Source organism: Acomys russatus, chromosome X (assembly GCF_903995435.1).
Source record: "Acomys russatus chromosome X, mAcoRus1.1, whole genome shotgun sequence".
Lineage (NCBI taxonomy): Eukaryota > Metazoa > Chordata > Mammalia > Rodentia > Muridae > Acomys > Acomys russatus.
In genome coordinates this window covers 56,194,368-56,210,827 of record NC_067169.1, presented here as the reverse complement: position 1 = coordinate 56,210,827, position 16,460 = coordinate 56,194,368, and the positions used below count along the sequence as shown (strand labels likewise).

Here is a 16,460-nt window from a genome sequence, read left to right as displayed (position 1 = left end):
TGTGGTCTTTTAAAAGCTTTCTCAGGAAGTAGCATACACTGCATTTTACAGTGAGTTGTGAAGTCCTAGTTGCAACTATAACTTTAAAAAGTCAGGTCTGTTTCCTTTTTGAAAGGAAATAATTATTTCAAGTGAAGATATGATCCAGAAACAGGAAATATTATGATTTCATCTCCCCCAAACAGGATACCATACTTGCAGAACTTCTTCAGATACATAAAGAGCACATTGTTGGATATCATGAACATGATTCTCTTTTGGACCACAAAGAAGAAGAAGAGCTGACAGAAGAAGAAAGAAAAGCAGCCTGGGCTGAATATGAAGCAGAGAAGAAGGTATTTCATTCAGAATGCTTTTTCCTAGAGATGTTTGGGGAAAGGAGGAAGCTTAATAGGACTGACAGCGATCCTTGTCCATTATCTACATGTATGAGGATGCCACAGTGAACTTTATTATTTTTATATCGTAAAGATATGCTGATAAAGTGCACGCCTGTAACCCCAGCACTCAGGGAGGCAGAGGCAGGTGGATCTCTGTGAGTTCGAGGCCAGCCTTGTCTACAAATGGAGTCCAGGACAGTCAGGGCTACACAGAGAAACCTTGTCTCGGGGAAAAAAAGATATGCTAATAATTAAAAATATTTTTGGAACTAGATGCAGAGTCTGTGGTCCCAGCTACTTGAATGGCTGAGACAGGGAGATTATTTGAGTTCAACATTTGGAGACTGGTCTGGTTTACAAACTAGAAACAAACAGAGGTTTTTTTGTCTCTGTTTTATGTCAGTCATTGGACAGAGCAATGAAGAAGAGAGGAGTCATTTGAAGGAAGACATTAATGTAATTATCCTCAGGTATAGGCTCCCAGTTAGGAATCTCAATCTAAGGTGTTTGGCTGCACTCAGTAGTAAAGTGGGGAGAAGAAAGCAGTTTATACTTTAAAAAAGCCACTCCATTTCTGCTTAGCCTTTGCTAAGTTAAGAGCTATACATTTAATGTCAACCCCAGCAGCAACTATATTTAAAATGATCTGATTTAAACAGTAGCTCACTTGAGCAGAAATGTGCCTGAGCATGGAAACCTTATCCTAATACCTGAATCATTTTCAAACTCCCAATTCATTGTACCAGATTTCTTTAACGTTAATATGATGTTAGGAGTTGCCTTGCAATCCACTGAGTTCTCTCAGTGTGTGGAAATTACCGGAAAAAAAGAATACACCTTTAGGGGTTAAACCTTTCTATGTAATAAGATCTTGGTTTCAGGTAAAAGGGTGTTTTGTTTGTGTGTGAAAGAGTGTTAATAATTTCCTAGATCTGAGAAAGTATATTCTTTACTAAACCAGTAGGGGATGTAGAATTTCAAGTTTTTAATCACAATGTGAAAAGTGCATACTTTTTTTTTTGTTTTTTAGGGTCTGACCATGCGTTTCAACATACCGACTGGGACCAATTTACCCCCTGTCACTTTCAGCTCTCAAACTCCGTATATTCCTTTCAATTTGGGAGCCCTGTCAGCAATGAGTAATCAACAGCTGGAGGTGAGTTGTAAAGGACAAAGGTAGTTTAATGTGAATTAAAGGCAATTCCAACTGCCTTGTTGCAGGTTCCCTGTGTAGGAATATCACATTCTCTAAAAGATTACCCTGAATAGACCAAGACATTTTTCTTTTATTTGTTGACCTTTTTGACCAAACTAATATAGTAAAATGGAGTTTGTGCAGAGCACAAAGGAATCAATCTTTGAATTAATGTAGTTTGAATTATTTTAATTAAGGAATAATAGGGCAGCTGTGTGGCTAGGTAAATAGCACTTTGGTCACTTATAAAATACTTGGAAAAAAACAAAGCTCTTGCTTAATGTTTACGAGTGTGTTAAATGCATCCATGAGCTCACATGCAATGTAGACATGCCATTAGATGTATGCTGCTGTGCATCATTATGAAGTATGTGATTTAAATCTAAGCTATGAATTAAGTAGGGAATATTAGAATATATTATATTAATAGTTTAATAACTGTTCATTTTAATTTATTTTGATTTTGTGTGCATTGGTGGTTTGCTTACATGTATGTCTGTGTGAAGGCATTAGATTCCCAGCAACTAGCATTACAGGCAGTTGTGAGCTAACATATGGGTGCTAGGAGTTGAACCGGGGTCCCTGGGTCCTCTGGAAGAGCAGCCAATGCTCTTTACTACTGACCCATCTCTCCAGCCCATAGTTTAATAATTTAATTGAATCTATGGTTTCATTTTTAAAATTTGCTCATGGGTTTACTTAAATTTATTGGTTCAATAAGCCTCAAATTTTATTTTCCTAAAATGTCTCTTGTACTTTGAGTTTTACTTTACTTATAGATGGTGATTTTTATATTCTCTTGAATTGTTAAAGTCAAATGCTGTATAAATTGGCAAGAGGAATGAGCTGTACACGTTAAAGCTATGCTGTCTTTCTGCCCTATGTACCTTATTTCTCATATCATTCTAGGACCTTATTAATCAAGGAAGAGAAAAAGTTGTAGAAGCAACAAACAGTGTGACAGCAGTGAGGATTCAGCCCCTTGAAGACATCATTTCAACTGTAGTAAGCAAAATGACAGCCATCTTATTTCAACCTCCTATATATATGCACTTCACCGCATTTAACTTTTGTTCACTGCTCTAGTTTCTGTAGGAAAAATAATTAATCCTTATAATTTGATTCAAAATAGTAAAGCACCAGTTAGCTGGGTAACAATCTCAAACTGTACTCCATCCATTTTGCATAGATAAAAGAGAAATGAGTAAAATACAAGAATTCAGACATGAAGCCTAGAAATGTATGCATTGTTTGTTTGTAGAAGCACATTTTAATGTAGCAGTTACACAAGTTCAATGCAAATAGTTCTTACTCCAGAGGAAGTCAAGCCACATGCAATGATAGACAGCTGAGTACCCTGCTCTCCTAACATTGGATTTTTGGAAACAAATAAAGGAAGGGGATAGTGTTAAAAAAGTTGGTATTTTAATAATTCCCCCTCAATTGTACAGTTATAAGGAGTAAATAGAAATGTCTTTTTCTTTTAGTGGAAAGAAAACATGAATCTCTCTGAGGCCCAAGTGCAAGCACTAGCATTAAGTAGACAAGCCAGCCAGGAGCTTGATGTGAAACGAAGAGAAGCAATCTACAATGATGTATTGACAAAACAACAGATGGTAAGATTATTTTCTCAAATTTTGCTAAAGTTTAGTAGTGTCAAGGGATATTTGGCTGAAAGAACGATGGCACAATTGTTTCTCCCAGTTATTTTTATGAGACCTACTTCTTTATAATTTTATTTTGTATCTATTCTGCACATTTAAAACTGTCTCAAGACTTTTGCTGCTTCTTTTATTTTCTAATATCTTCTAAAAGGAAACTTTTCAGTATGTTTATCTGGAGACTGTGGTACCCTGAATGAAGTATAAGCACCTACTAAATTGCTGAACCTTCTGAAAGCTGCCATACTCCATAATCCTTGATCATCTTTCCCAGCACAGTTTTGCCACCAGGGAATTGAGATTTATGGCATGACTTTACTTAGAAAGCACTGTGGAATCGTGCTGTGTTAAACTATCTTAGGGAATCTGAGACCTTTATGTAGGAATTATTCCTACTAAAAATGCTTTTCCCTTTGGTGTTAGTCACTAAAATGTTTATGTGTCATCATGTGAAATATTCAAGAGAATGGCAAAGAAAGGAGAGTTGACAAAAAGTGCTGTAACTAAATCTTGAGACTAATCACAGTACAGGACAGGTTACTATGGCAACTGACCTATATGTTGCCTGCAATATAATAGTCAAGTCATTAAGAGAATTTAGTACTAAAATGGTGTTACTAACTGGTTTCTACAGTAATGGTCCTGTGGATGCCATCAAATTAGTAATGGTGATAACAATAATGTGTTTTCCTTTTGGTATGGTACTCCCTTAACAAATTGATTTTAACTCAAAATTTGATACTTGCCTCTTTGGGGCAGGACATACACTTGTATATATACAACTCCCTTTTCTCTCTCCAGTTAATCAGCTGCGTTCAGCGAATACTTATGAACAGAAGGCTCCAACAACAGTACAATCAGCAGCAACAGCAACAAATGACTTATCAGCAAGCAACACTGGGCCACCTCATGATGCCAAAGCCTCCAAATTTAATCTTGACTCCTCCTAATTACCAGCAGATTGATATGAGAGGAATGTATCAGTCAGTAGCTGGTGGTATGCAGCCACCACCCTTACAGCGTGCACCACCCCCCATGAGAAGCAAAAATCCAGGACCTTCCCCAGGGAAATCAATGTGATTTTGCACTAAAAATTTAAAGGATTATTAAAATCATAGAAAGATCTTTTATTTTTTTAGGAATCAATGACTTAACAGAACTCAACTGTATAAATAGTTTGGACCCCTTAAATGCCAATCTTCCATATTAGTTTTAAATTTTTTAAAATAGGGCATACCATTTCTCTCTGACATTTGTCAGTGATGTTGCCTACAATCTTCTTACACACATTGAGTACAGAAGATATCTCAAATTGTTTTCAGTGAAAACAAATCCTTCCATAACAGTAACAGCTCCACAGATTTCCTCTAAATTTTTATGCCTGCTTTTAGCAACCATAAAATTGTCATAAAATTAATAAATTTAGAAATTAATAAAGATTTATATATTCGCTCTTTACATATAAAAACACACAGCTGAGTTCTTAGAGTTGATTCCTCAAGTTATGAAATACTTTTGTACTTAATCCATTTCTTGATTAGAGTGATTGAAATGGTCTTACTATTCTTTTGACTGAAGTCTGAAACTGGGCTCCTGCTATATTGTCTCTGTGATTAAAAGTTAGATCTAAGGATTATCTTAAACACAAAAGTGTGCAATATTCTTAAGCAGCACTACTCTAAAGTTGGAGGAGTCTTACAGTTATCTTAGCATTGTATAAACAGCCTTAAGTGCGGTCTAAGACGAGAAAATTCCTTTTTCTTATTTAGTCTTTCTGCCATTTTTTATTTTCAGTTGTATGTGCTGAAATAATTACTTGTAAGATTTCAGGGTTGTGGATTATCCTCTGCACATGAGTTTCCTGTCTCCTGGCACTAATGGAAGCACATCTGTCAGCCATGGTGCCAGTGCTGGTGCTTCATCCTGTTGCTGGCAGTGGGATGCAAACCAAGAAAATCAAGTTAGAGCGCTTGAAGAGGTTAGCGCCAAAATTGTGGTTTTAGGCTCACACCCTGTTTTGTAAACAACATCAAAATGGCAGAACCTTTGCTGACTTTAGGTTCACATGAGGAATGTGCTTTAACAGTACCCAGTACTGTCAGTATTGTGAAATAATTCCTCTTAAAGATAAGGATCACTGGCTTCTATGCTCTTCTTTTTACTCATCACCTTGCTCCTTTCCCCAAGTTCCTTTACATCTTAGTAAATTGTTTTCAAGTTTGACTTTTCCCCAGGTGTGATCTCTGGGTTGATTATTATGATGATGATCTTCCTCTTCCTCCTCTTCCTCCTTTTCCTCCTCCTCTTCTTCTTCTTCTCTCTTAAGGAAGATTTTTACTAGAAAAATATTGTATTTCTTTTTCTAGATCCAGGTTTGTGAAAAACAACCGAATTATGTTCAATTTGATTGCTTGGGTTTCTTCAATAAAAAGACTGTGTTTGACTATGGAAGACAACTCATCATGGCAATGCCATTTTTTTAAATCATGTAAAACAAGTAGTAGGAACAGCTAAAGAAAGCTGGGTGGAGTGTTTGTTCTAGGCATCACTGGACTTGATTGAATTGAACATGAGTTGTTTGGATAATAAGAGATTTCCATTTTTGTCTTGTAAGAACCAGTGGCTAAAATATCCACACACTCTGGGTTTATGATGGAGAATATGAGGTTTAGTGGCTCCACCTTCCCATGATAAGACATACTAATGAACTCCATGCCTTTGGATATTGTGCCATCCATATAATCAAGTTTATTTAATTGGGGGGGGGGTCAGATGTGTGTTTACTTTGGATGAAATGAAAGAAGCGAGATTTGTGAGATAAATATTTGAAAGCAGTATGCTCTGGCCAATTGTTACCAGAATAGTTTAAAACTGATTTACTAGACCTGAGATTTTCAATATGGTCTAATTATTAACTCAAAGACATAGATATGAAAATTTTAGGCAACCTTTTAGTCCATTTTCACAATGAATTAAGCTGTAAGTTGAAGAATAATTATTAGAAGGACTAATTGGAAATCAGAGTTTAAAATAAATCTTGGACCACTTTGCATACTTTTCTCACTTGACATTTTAGCAACATGTTATATTATGTACTTTGAGTATAACATCAAGTTTTAACAAACATTTAAAGACAAAAAAACTACATAAGATACTAAAAAGTTCATTTTTATATTTGTTTTAGATGTTTTAAATAGTTGCAATGGCTTAAAATGACGACTTAAAATGTTGCTTGTAATCCAGTTTTGCCTGCTAAATTCTCCACATTTTGTAACCTGTGTTCTTTCCTTGGGTGTAAAGCGTTTGGCCTAGAATCGTGATATTGTACATGTCTGTCCCAGTTGTATAGTAACGTTTCAGTCCATCATCCAGCTCTGGCTGCTGAAGTCATCCAGCTGTGAAGACTTGCCTTGGTTTCTGTTAGACTGCTTCTCAGTTCTGTATCAAGTACCTTAAGTACTGTAGAAAGACGTCACTTCTTCCTTTAAGGCTGTTTTGTAATATATATATAAGGACTGGAATTGTGTTTTTAAAGAAAAGCATTCAAGTATGACAATATACTATCTGTGTTTTCACCATTCAAAGTGCTGTTTAGTAGTTGAAACTTAAACTATTTAATGTCATTTAATAAAGTGACCAAAATGTGTTGTGCTCTTTATTGCATTTTCACAGCTTTGAAAAATCTGTGCACATACTGTTTCATAGAAAATGTATAGCTTTTGATGTCCTATTTAATGGTGGTTCTTTTGCACATTTAGTTGTTCACTATTTGGGAGGTCAAGAAGGTTGGTTTTTGAATCTGTTATATACTAAATTCTGTAACAGGAGATCTCTAACCTCAAAAAGAATTTACATACCAGGAAGCCTGTGTGTGTTGTTTCAGTTTTGGTTGTCTCTGTGTAAGTCCAGCACCATCCCCTGCTTCCCCACAACTATGCCACTCGTTTAAGTCAAGCAGGGCCACTTCCCACCCTTGTTTTGGGGTGATTACTGCCCAGAAGCCCTAGCAGATGCATGGAAACCACAGTGCCATCACCTCCAAAGTAGTCCATTTTCAGACTAACTGAGCATTGGCCCACCCCAACCCTCCCTTTTTTTCATAAATTCAGTTTCTTCCAGACAGAACATTAAAAGGAATTAATTACTTGTCTTATTAACCAGGATTTCCTCAGAGGATGATACCACATGTTTGTGTTTCTTCAAGTAAGACAGGGTAGTTCTTTTAGGTATTTGTTTCATTCAAAGTTATATCCAGGTCTTTGCCAGTGTGGGATTATCAGACTCAGTCTCAGGTGTCTTTTGACTGTCTTCAAAGTCAAATCTGTGCTTAGAGAATTAAATCCACCATTGTTCCACGACCCCTAAGTCTATAGCTGAGCCAATCCCAGAAGAGTTAATAGGCTACAGAAGCGCTTTCATCGAACATGCAATTTACAATGCCTACAATACTGTGTTTGATATCTGCCAAGTAATTAAACTCCTTACCACTGGTGTTGGGTCTAAACATGCGGTAATATCTCAATCCAAGAATGTCCATTTCCAGTGTATGCACTACCACAATCTTTTTGGGATACATATTACTGTCTCTGGGATTACCTACCTACCTGACACCCTAGTTCTCAGCTAAGGGAATTGCCCCGTAGAGGGTGATTGTGTGGCGGTGGCCACTACATACATTACTTTGCCAAGCAAGAGAGCATATAATGGAAGCTTTTATTAGTAAGAGAAAATACAATCTTAATTCCCAGGGTACATCACAATCTGTTTGGCAAGGCAATGCTTTACATTTTCCTTGACAGTGTGTCTGTACTGCCCTTCACTGCCAGAGGAACCAGGAGAGGGTAAGAGTTTGGCTGTCATCTCTGAGGGATTAGATGACTAAGAGACCTCTACCTGTTCCGGTGTGCCGGGCTCCATTCCTGTAGTCCTCCTACTAAATAGGTGTTGGCTTTCAACAACGATGAAGAGAGATGGCTTATCAGATGGGGAGATGGTGGGCTTTGTTTCAGGTATATGAAGAGAAAGTATAGTATTGAAAGAAAGGGACCAAAGGTCAGGGAGGATGGAGAAAGACGCTAAAGTAAATTGAGGGCCTTGAAATAATGACTAAGTAATTTAATATAAAGGATAACTAGGGTTTGTAAAGCAGGTGAAGTGTTCAAAGTAGCAGGTAAAGATGGGTGGGGTAATTTGCATGAGTTAGAATGCAAAGTGAAGAAAGATTGGAGACTAGGAGAGGGGAGTCCTAGTAGTCAGTGACCAGACTACAGATCATTTGAGATGAAGGCCAGAGAGAACCACCATTAAGGGATTGTGTAGGGTAGAGACTTAAATGGTGTTTGCAAGGAAAAAAAAAAAAACCTGCTACTTTTTACCTATGTCTCCAGGAAGCTATGTCTGGATTTCCAATTTTGCACGTAACATTTCACTTACTGTTTGATATTCTTTCAAAATGACTACGTTGGTGACATCTTTGTTCCCATGCAAAGAGCTTTTCTTGAGCAAAGTCTCTTTTGGTCTTTGGATACAGGGCGTCAATGTGTAACTTTGGCTGGCCTCAAGACAGCCTTGGAGTGCCAGGGTTACAAGTGTGAGCCGCCATGCCCTTTTTGAAGGCACTCCTTCAAAAAGCCTGCTCCATTACTTTCCTTCGAGACCAATTCATACAAGGTTCGCTGAAAATTTTCTAAGTGCTTTGGAGTTGTAAGGTGTTAACCTATACAATATCTGTGAGACTTGTGAGGGAAGTAATCACATTCTTTTCATGATAAACAAAAAATGAGCCCAAAGTCAAATCCATTGCATAGAAGACACACAAGATAGATTCCAGTTAGTCTCTGTCCTTCATGTCGCCTTTGGAAAGGGGGCGGGGCTTTCAGGTCTCTTGAGTTAGGAGTTTTAACAGTGAGCAAAGCACTGTGAAGCAAAAAAAGGTTATGTGTTTGTCTAAGGTTACAGGCTGAGTTTGTGAACAGCGTTGGAAATCCTTTCCCTTTGGCTAACCCTCTCCCTAACTAAGCTATACCTTTTCTTTATCTCTTGTTTAGAAAAATGAGAGGTCTGACAGGCATTTTAATGACAAAGCAGATAAGTCACATTGTAATTGGCTCTAATTACCGCTTCCACTAGTTATAACCTCCTTTATCTTTTGCCCAGAGGCACTCCCAGAGCTGTGTGGTTCTTTTCTTACTGCCTCTGGAACTCATTGCAGAAAATAGAAAAAACGTTTCCAAGGAGCTGATTCTTAGAGGAATGAGTGTAAGAAAACATTGAGGTAAATATAAATGGGCCCTTTCAAAGCCAGCTTTTAAAGCAAATAATTGATAACTTCCCATTTCATTGTTTACAAGTGGAAAAAAACACAGTGATGCATAAGAAGTTTATAGTGAGCGGGAGGCAATATTTACATGGACACTAACAGCATGTACCTTCTTTTGAGGTGTAGGGTCATAGTCCAATTGTGTGACAAGCATGAAACAAACAGTGAAATCGTGATCATTTTTTTCTGTAGATGCTTGTTCTGGCATGCTAGCAGGAAGGCAGGTAGAAGCCTGTGTTGAGCCTGCTGAATAAATTTCAATGAAAACAAAACCAAACTTAAGAAAAGGAGGCGGGAACTGCTTGAGATCCACCAGAGGTCTTATTAGTTCATCCTTAGAGCTTAGTTTTACAAGAATACAGCTGGGAGAGATTGGGCTTCAAAGGCTTTAGTGAAGTGGTGCTTTGTTGGGTGTCTCCTACTCAACAAAGGAAGCAGTTTGTTCTATTTGTAGATTTTTCACCCTTCTTACCTCTTGCTCACACTATTCCTGGGTTAGTGTCAGACTCCAATTTTTACCCTTTCCTTCTCCGTGCACAGTCCCCTTATAATGCTTAAGAGGAGACCTTCTCTTAGAATCAAAGGATGCTGCAAGGAAGGCTTGTAGGCCAGTCTCCCTTTACAAGCAGGAAAACAAAGGAAAGAAGGGAATGCGACACCTGCCACACCTATGTGTCTTTCCTAATCCAGTTCCCTTTTGACTCCCTTCAGATGCGTTTACTACACTTAATTTCACTTGCTCCCCCCCCCCCCCGCCCCCAGTCTGTTAAGACAATGTTTGGTACATTTTCAGAGTAATTTTTACTGAGCTAACATTTCAAAATGAGCGCTGCTCTTGGGAAGTGGAAGAATATGTGAGCCAAAACGAAGGGGCAGGGGTGTGAACTGCAAACAATGCACACGGCATGAAAGGGGAAGACCCTAGTATATCCCCTAAGCCTTTAATTTGGCATCCAGCCCATTGGCCTCAGGATTTAGTTTCAGAGGGATATTTAATTTGTTTAAAAGGTTTTTCTTTCACCACACTTAGCATCAGCTAAACTGATAGGATCTGAGAGCTTTGTGCATCTCTGTGTCAGGTGCCCAGGATGGAGTCAATCAGCCTTCCTTGGGCCAGTCAGGTCTCTTTAGCAAAGTACTTCAGAAACCTGTTTAGAATGAGAAATGTCGATGCAGTTACAGGAACAAAATAGAAAGCTCAATGTTAAGAAAATTTAAGTGGGCTACAGGGTTGGCTCAGTGGTAAAGAACAGTTGTTGCTCTTGCTGAAGACTGGGGTTACATTCCCAGCACCCACACAGTGGTTCACAACCCTCTGTAACTAACTCGTTCCAGGTGACCTGACACCCTCTTCTGACTCCCGTGCCACACATAAATTCATGCAGGTGAACCACTCATAAACTAAATCTATTTTTTAAAAAATATCAGTATGTAGCACTGTTCTTGAGTTACAGACATGGGCAGGAAGGACCATGAATAGCTTCTATATTTGCAAAAAATGTAGACTGCCAAACAATTTTAATACATTACAATCATCTCCACCCGGTTTTCTGTCACGTCACCCCTCAGAATCTTCTCTCACACAACAAAAAGGTGTTATTAAATGCTTTGAATGTCACAGGCATTATGTTCAGTTGCTTTTTGTTTTCCTTGTTTTACAGGCGAGGAAATGGGCTTAAAACAATAGAATTCTATACACAGTGTCACTCTAACTAGAAGAGGCAGGTTTCAGAGTGAATGGTTAACTTTGTGGCTTAGCAAGACAGAGACTTTTCCTGGCACTACCACGTAAGACCTGTTCACAGTCCTTTACCATTTTGATCTTTTCTCTGAAGCAAGGCCTTAAAAACTAGACCCCCCCCCCCACCATGGGTATTTTCGAGGTATTCTTTTGTGTCCCCCTGCAAGCAGCACACAGGATATGTGATGCTTTCTCCTTTCACATCCTTTCTAGATCAAAAACAGGTGTCTAAAAAAGCCAGTAGGAAGACTAAAACATTTTCATATGTCACAACTCATTGCTTTGGACATAGAAGTCTTCTTTGTTGCCCAGGCTAGCCTGGAGCTCCTGGTTTAAGTAATCTTCCTTCCTATGTTTAATACTTCCTCATAAGCTCAGTTAGTCACCAAAAGAGATGCCTAAAGCCTTAAGGATTCTGAAAAAAAAAATGATAATTTATGGTTCTGCCTGATAAAGCTCACTCTTGTGAGAGACCTGGATTCACTATAGCAAGTAGGCTGAAACAGGAGAGTCCTGAGTGCAGAGACCTGCCTGGCTACACAAGACTCGGTCTCAAACCCAGACAGGGCTGGAGAGATGACACAATAATTAAGAGCACATATTGTTCTCACAGTAGATCTGGGTTTGGTTCCTAGCCTTCATGTTAACACGAGCCCCAAGATACCCAGTACCCTCTTCTGGCAGCTGTGGAAACCTGCACACACTGTAGCATACATTAACATAGGCAGGCAGACATACACACACATACACAAACATAAGTAAAAAATCTGTTAAAATTCATTGAAGTAAATAGTCAGCTCAAATCAGCATAAAAAGACTACTGGCTCAGGACTGGGGAGATGGCTCAGTGGTTAAGAGCACTAACTACTCTTCCAGAGGGCCTGAGTTCAATTCCCAGCAACCACATGGTGGCTCACAACCATTTATAATGTCATCTGGTGCATACTGTATACATAATAAATAAATCTTTTTTTAAAAAAAGACTACTGGCTGGGTCTGTGAAACAAAAGGAAGAACCTCAAAATAGACCCATACAAATGTAAAACTTAACAAAACATCAAATAAATTGCCAGGCATTGGTGGTACACACCTTTAATCTGGAGGCAGAGGCAGGTGGATCTCTGAGTTCAAAGCCAGCCTGGTCTACAGAGGGAGTTCCAGGACAGCCAAGGATACACAGAGAAACCATCTCAAAATCCTAAATAAATAAATACGTAAAGTAAGTACATGGCTAAGTAGAGGGCTCCGACTGTAACAGAGTGGTAGAGCCTGGTCTAGCACATGCAGGGCTCCAGATTCCATTCCCATAGCACAAACAAAGACAACTAGGGTGGCATCTAGAATATGAACATGCAGAGATTAAGGAGGGAGTCAGTAAAACAAGTGCAGGCAGCAAAGAACAGAACTCGGCAATGGCATATTATACTTCTGCACAAGAGATCATAGCCCTACTTAAGTCAATAGTTGTCACAGTACAGCATGCATAATTAAATGGTGGAACAGGAAGAATGGGAACCTACAGGGCAAGCCTAAATGTTGCTTTCTGAGGCATCGGAAAATTTGGGTTGGGGATGGGACTTAGGGTGCTAATCAATTGACTCTATGTGGAGGTGGGTGGTCCAAATAATCATAAAGGCCCTTGAAAATGGAAGCAGAAACATACAGAAGACAAGCATTTATTGCAGACAGCTTCTAAGGTTTGTCCTATTTATCACTATTCCCTTTTCCTATACATGTTTGCATGTATGGTATATTACAGTGCAATGCAATTTCCATCCTGCTTTCCCCTCTAAATTATCCTGGCATAGTTTAATTCCATTGTCATTCAAGATACTCATGAATCTCATTTTAAGTTTTGCTACATTTTTAGTCAAGCTAGCCTCAAACGTGGCAATCCTTCTGCCTAGCCTCTTTGGTGCAGGTTTTAGGCATAGGTCATCACACATTGTAATACCATTTTACTTTTTTTCTGTTTCTTTTTGTTTCTTTCAAGACAGGGTTTCTCTGTGTACTCTTGGCTGTCCTGGACTCACTTTTTAGACCAGGCTGGCTTGAAACTCACAGAGATCCTCCTGCCTCTGCTTACTAGAGTGCTGGGATTACAGGTGTGAGCCTCTATGCCCAGTTTACTTTTTTTTTCTTTTAAACTGGGGCTCACTGTGTAGCCTGGGCTGGCTTGGAGCTTGCTGTGATTCTCCTGCCTCTGCCTCCTAAGTGCTATGATTATAGGCCTGTGTTGACACAGCTGGCTGTTTTATGTGGATTCTGGGGACTGAACTCAAATCCTTATTCTTGCAAAGCAACTTGCAAGCTGAGCTATCCACTTAGCCTCATCCTCTTTTTTGTTATTGAAAGCAATGGAGAGCACCCATACAAGAAGCCTGGCCCAGGACTGGGGAGGTGGAGACCGGTAGATCTCTGGAGGTTGATAGCCAGTCAGCCTAGCTTAATTGGCAAGTCCCGGATCCCAAAAAACAAGGTTGCTTTTCCTCGTGGGGCTTTTGTGACTTCTACCTCAGACAAGGTGCAGAAAGGGATGGAACAGTATCAACTTCATCTTCAGACACTTGCACAGTACATCTCACACTCAGGTAGACTTTATGAGCAAGTGCATGGGTAGAGGGGTTGATTATTGGTTTTGGTGAGTCCACCAGCCTCATACTAGATGATACAGAAGAGACTTGCTCTAAAACAAAGTCAAGAAAACACCTGGGTCAGATAGTGCTACAAGGAGCTATTACTCTGCTATAGAGAATTCCCAACAAGAAATTACCAAGGGTACCAAAGGTTGGGAAGATACTACAGTGGACTTTTGTTATTATTGGTTGGTTGTTTTGTTTTCCTTTAAGGTTTCTTCTGCTGGCAGCAGAGCTGGAAACATTTATCTATATGATTTTGGTGGCCCTTGTTTTTATTATCAGGTAATAATAAATGTTGTGAGATTTCGTTACAATTAAAACAAAGGAAAGGTAGACAGACCCACTTGGACAAGCTGGACCACCTGCCTCCATTTTTTTTCTTTTTGGATTTTTGAGACAGGGTTTCTCTGTGTAATAGCCTGGCTGTCCTGGAACTCTCTTTGTAGACCAGGCTGGCCTTGAACTTACAGAGATCTGCCTGACTCTGCCTCCTGAGTGCTGGGATTAAAGGCGTGTACCACCATGCCTGGCTTCCTCCTCCATCTTAAAGTTGGCTAATTAGCAACCTGCTTTCCATCCACTTTGTCTATTTTTTTTGCCAAGTAAAAATCAAGGAATGAACCAGGTGTGGTGGCACTCATACCCTTGGATACAAGCATACCCTTGAATCTATGTGAATACAACCCCCGACAAAAGGTAATACTCAACTTTAAAACTAAACAGCTAAGTAAACAGCATGGTGCCTGGCCATAGTGATACACCATAACTTACAGCTATTTTCCTGTTACTAAAAGTTAGTGTGGGTTTTTATGCACAATGATTCGTTGAGATTCTTTATGAATCTCTGCATTCTCAGATGTCATTTTACTGGTTTAAAGACGATCATTTTTAAGCTCTTTCCTCCCTGCAGTACTTGAGATTGAACCCAGGTTCTCCTGCATGCTAAGCAGATGTTCTACCACTGGGTTGTATCTGCAGTCCCAAGATAAACTCTTATAAAACTGGGGCCTTGCTTCCAGCTTCAGAGGCTTACTTAGTCCACTGTCATCATAGTGGGAAGTATTGCAGCATGCAGGCAGTCACTAGAGCAGTAGCTGAAAACTACATCCTGATCTGTAGGCAGAAAGAGAGCCATTGCTGGACCTGGCATGGGCTTTATAAACCTCAAAACCTATCCCCAGTGACACACTTCCTCCAGCCAGGCCACACCTCCTAATTCAAATAGTGCCACTCCCTGGTGACTAAGCACTTAAATATATGAGCCTATGGAGGCCATTCTTATTCAAAGCACCACAACTAGAGAGAAACTTGAACATACTATAAGGAAAGTTCATGTAGAATCACAGGAAAAAGACATTGGTGTTAAGAGGGAAGGGCAATCATGTGTGGGACAAAGATATACACATCTGTTTTTTACCCTCTCAAGTGTGTATATCTTTGGTCCATTGAATTTTTAAAAGATTTATTTGTATTTTATGTATATGGGCAAGAGCAGGAAGTTGAGTCCAGTCCCTGTTCCACTGATTTTTGTGTGTGCGTTGCTGGAGATCACATGAACAATCTTGAGCATGCTAGGCAAACACTGCAGCTGAGTTTTCATCACCTTGTCTATAAGGATGCCACTATTAGCTGGGTGTGGTGGTGCACGCCTTTAATCTCAGCACTGGGGAGGCAGAGGCAGGTGGATCTCTGTGAGTTCAAGGCCAGCCTGGTCTACAAAGTGAGTTCCAGGACAGCCAAGGCTACACAGAGAAACTCTGTCTCTAAAAAACAAACAAACAAAACTCAAAACAAACAGATGCCACTCCTGATCAATGGGAAAAATGTTCAACACATGATTTGAAGCTATCTAGATATACACAGACAAAAGAATGAAGTTGGATCTCCACCTCACACCATATACAACAATCTACTCAAAATGATCAGTGACCCGAATATAAAGCCAGAAGATCCTGAGTTAACTTACAGTTTCTTATATATGATACTGGAAATATAAGCCATAAGAGAAGAAAAATAGACAGGACTTCATTAAAATTCAAACTTTTGTGCACTACATAACATTGTTAAGGTCAAGGATTATATAGAGCTCACACACATAAACCTAGTACTTGAGTGGATGAGACATAAACATTGCCACAAATCTGAGGCTAGCCTGACCTACATAGTGAGCTCCAGGACAGCCTGTTGCTACATTGTGAGATCCTGTTTCAATCCTCTCCTCCAAAACTGACATTATCAAGAAAGTGATTGGGCTGGGCATTTAGTTCTGTGGCAGAGTGCAAAGCCTTGAATTAGATACTGGCATGGGGAGAGAAGAAAGAGAAAGATAGGGAAAGAAGAAATGGAAAGGAAGGAAGGAAGGAGAAGAGAGAGAGAGAGAGAGAGAGAGAGAGACTAAATGGAAGAAAATGTTTACAAATCGTATAGCTAATAATACTGTACTTACATAAACAGGAGACAAGTTTACACCTACTACTCTGGAGGCTGAGGCCAGAGGATTGTGAGCTCAAGGTCAGTCCAGCCTA

The 16,460-nt window shown here is 39.4% G+C and overlaps 1 protein-coding gene across 5 annotated transcripts in view; it reads left to right on the top strand.

Annotated features, from left to right (window-relative positions):
• Atrx (ATRX chromatin remodeler) overlaps positions 1-6,108 on the top strand; it is a 142,247-nt gene extending 136,139 nt beyond the window's left edge. For all 5 annotated transcript variants that reach the window (XM_051141285.1, XM_051141282.1, XM_051141281.1 and 2 more), the window contains 5 exons: positions 186-335; positions 1,411-1,536; positions 2,485-2,580; positions 3,063-3,191; positions 4,038-6,108. In XM_051141285.1, the coding sequence (XP_050997242.1) occupies positions 186-335; positions 1,411-1,536; positions 2,485-2,580; positions 3,063-3,191; positions 4,038-4,316 (780 nt within the window). In that variant the 3' untranslated portion in view covers positions 4,317-6,108. The remainder of the gene's footprint in view (positions 1-185; positions 336-1,410; positions 1,537-2,484; positions 2,581-3,062; positions 3,192-4,037) is intronic.
• The last annotated feature ends 10,352 nt before the right edge of the window (positions 6,109-16,460 follow it).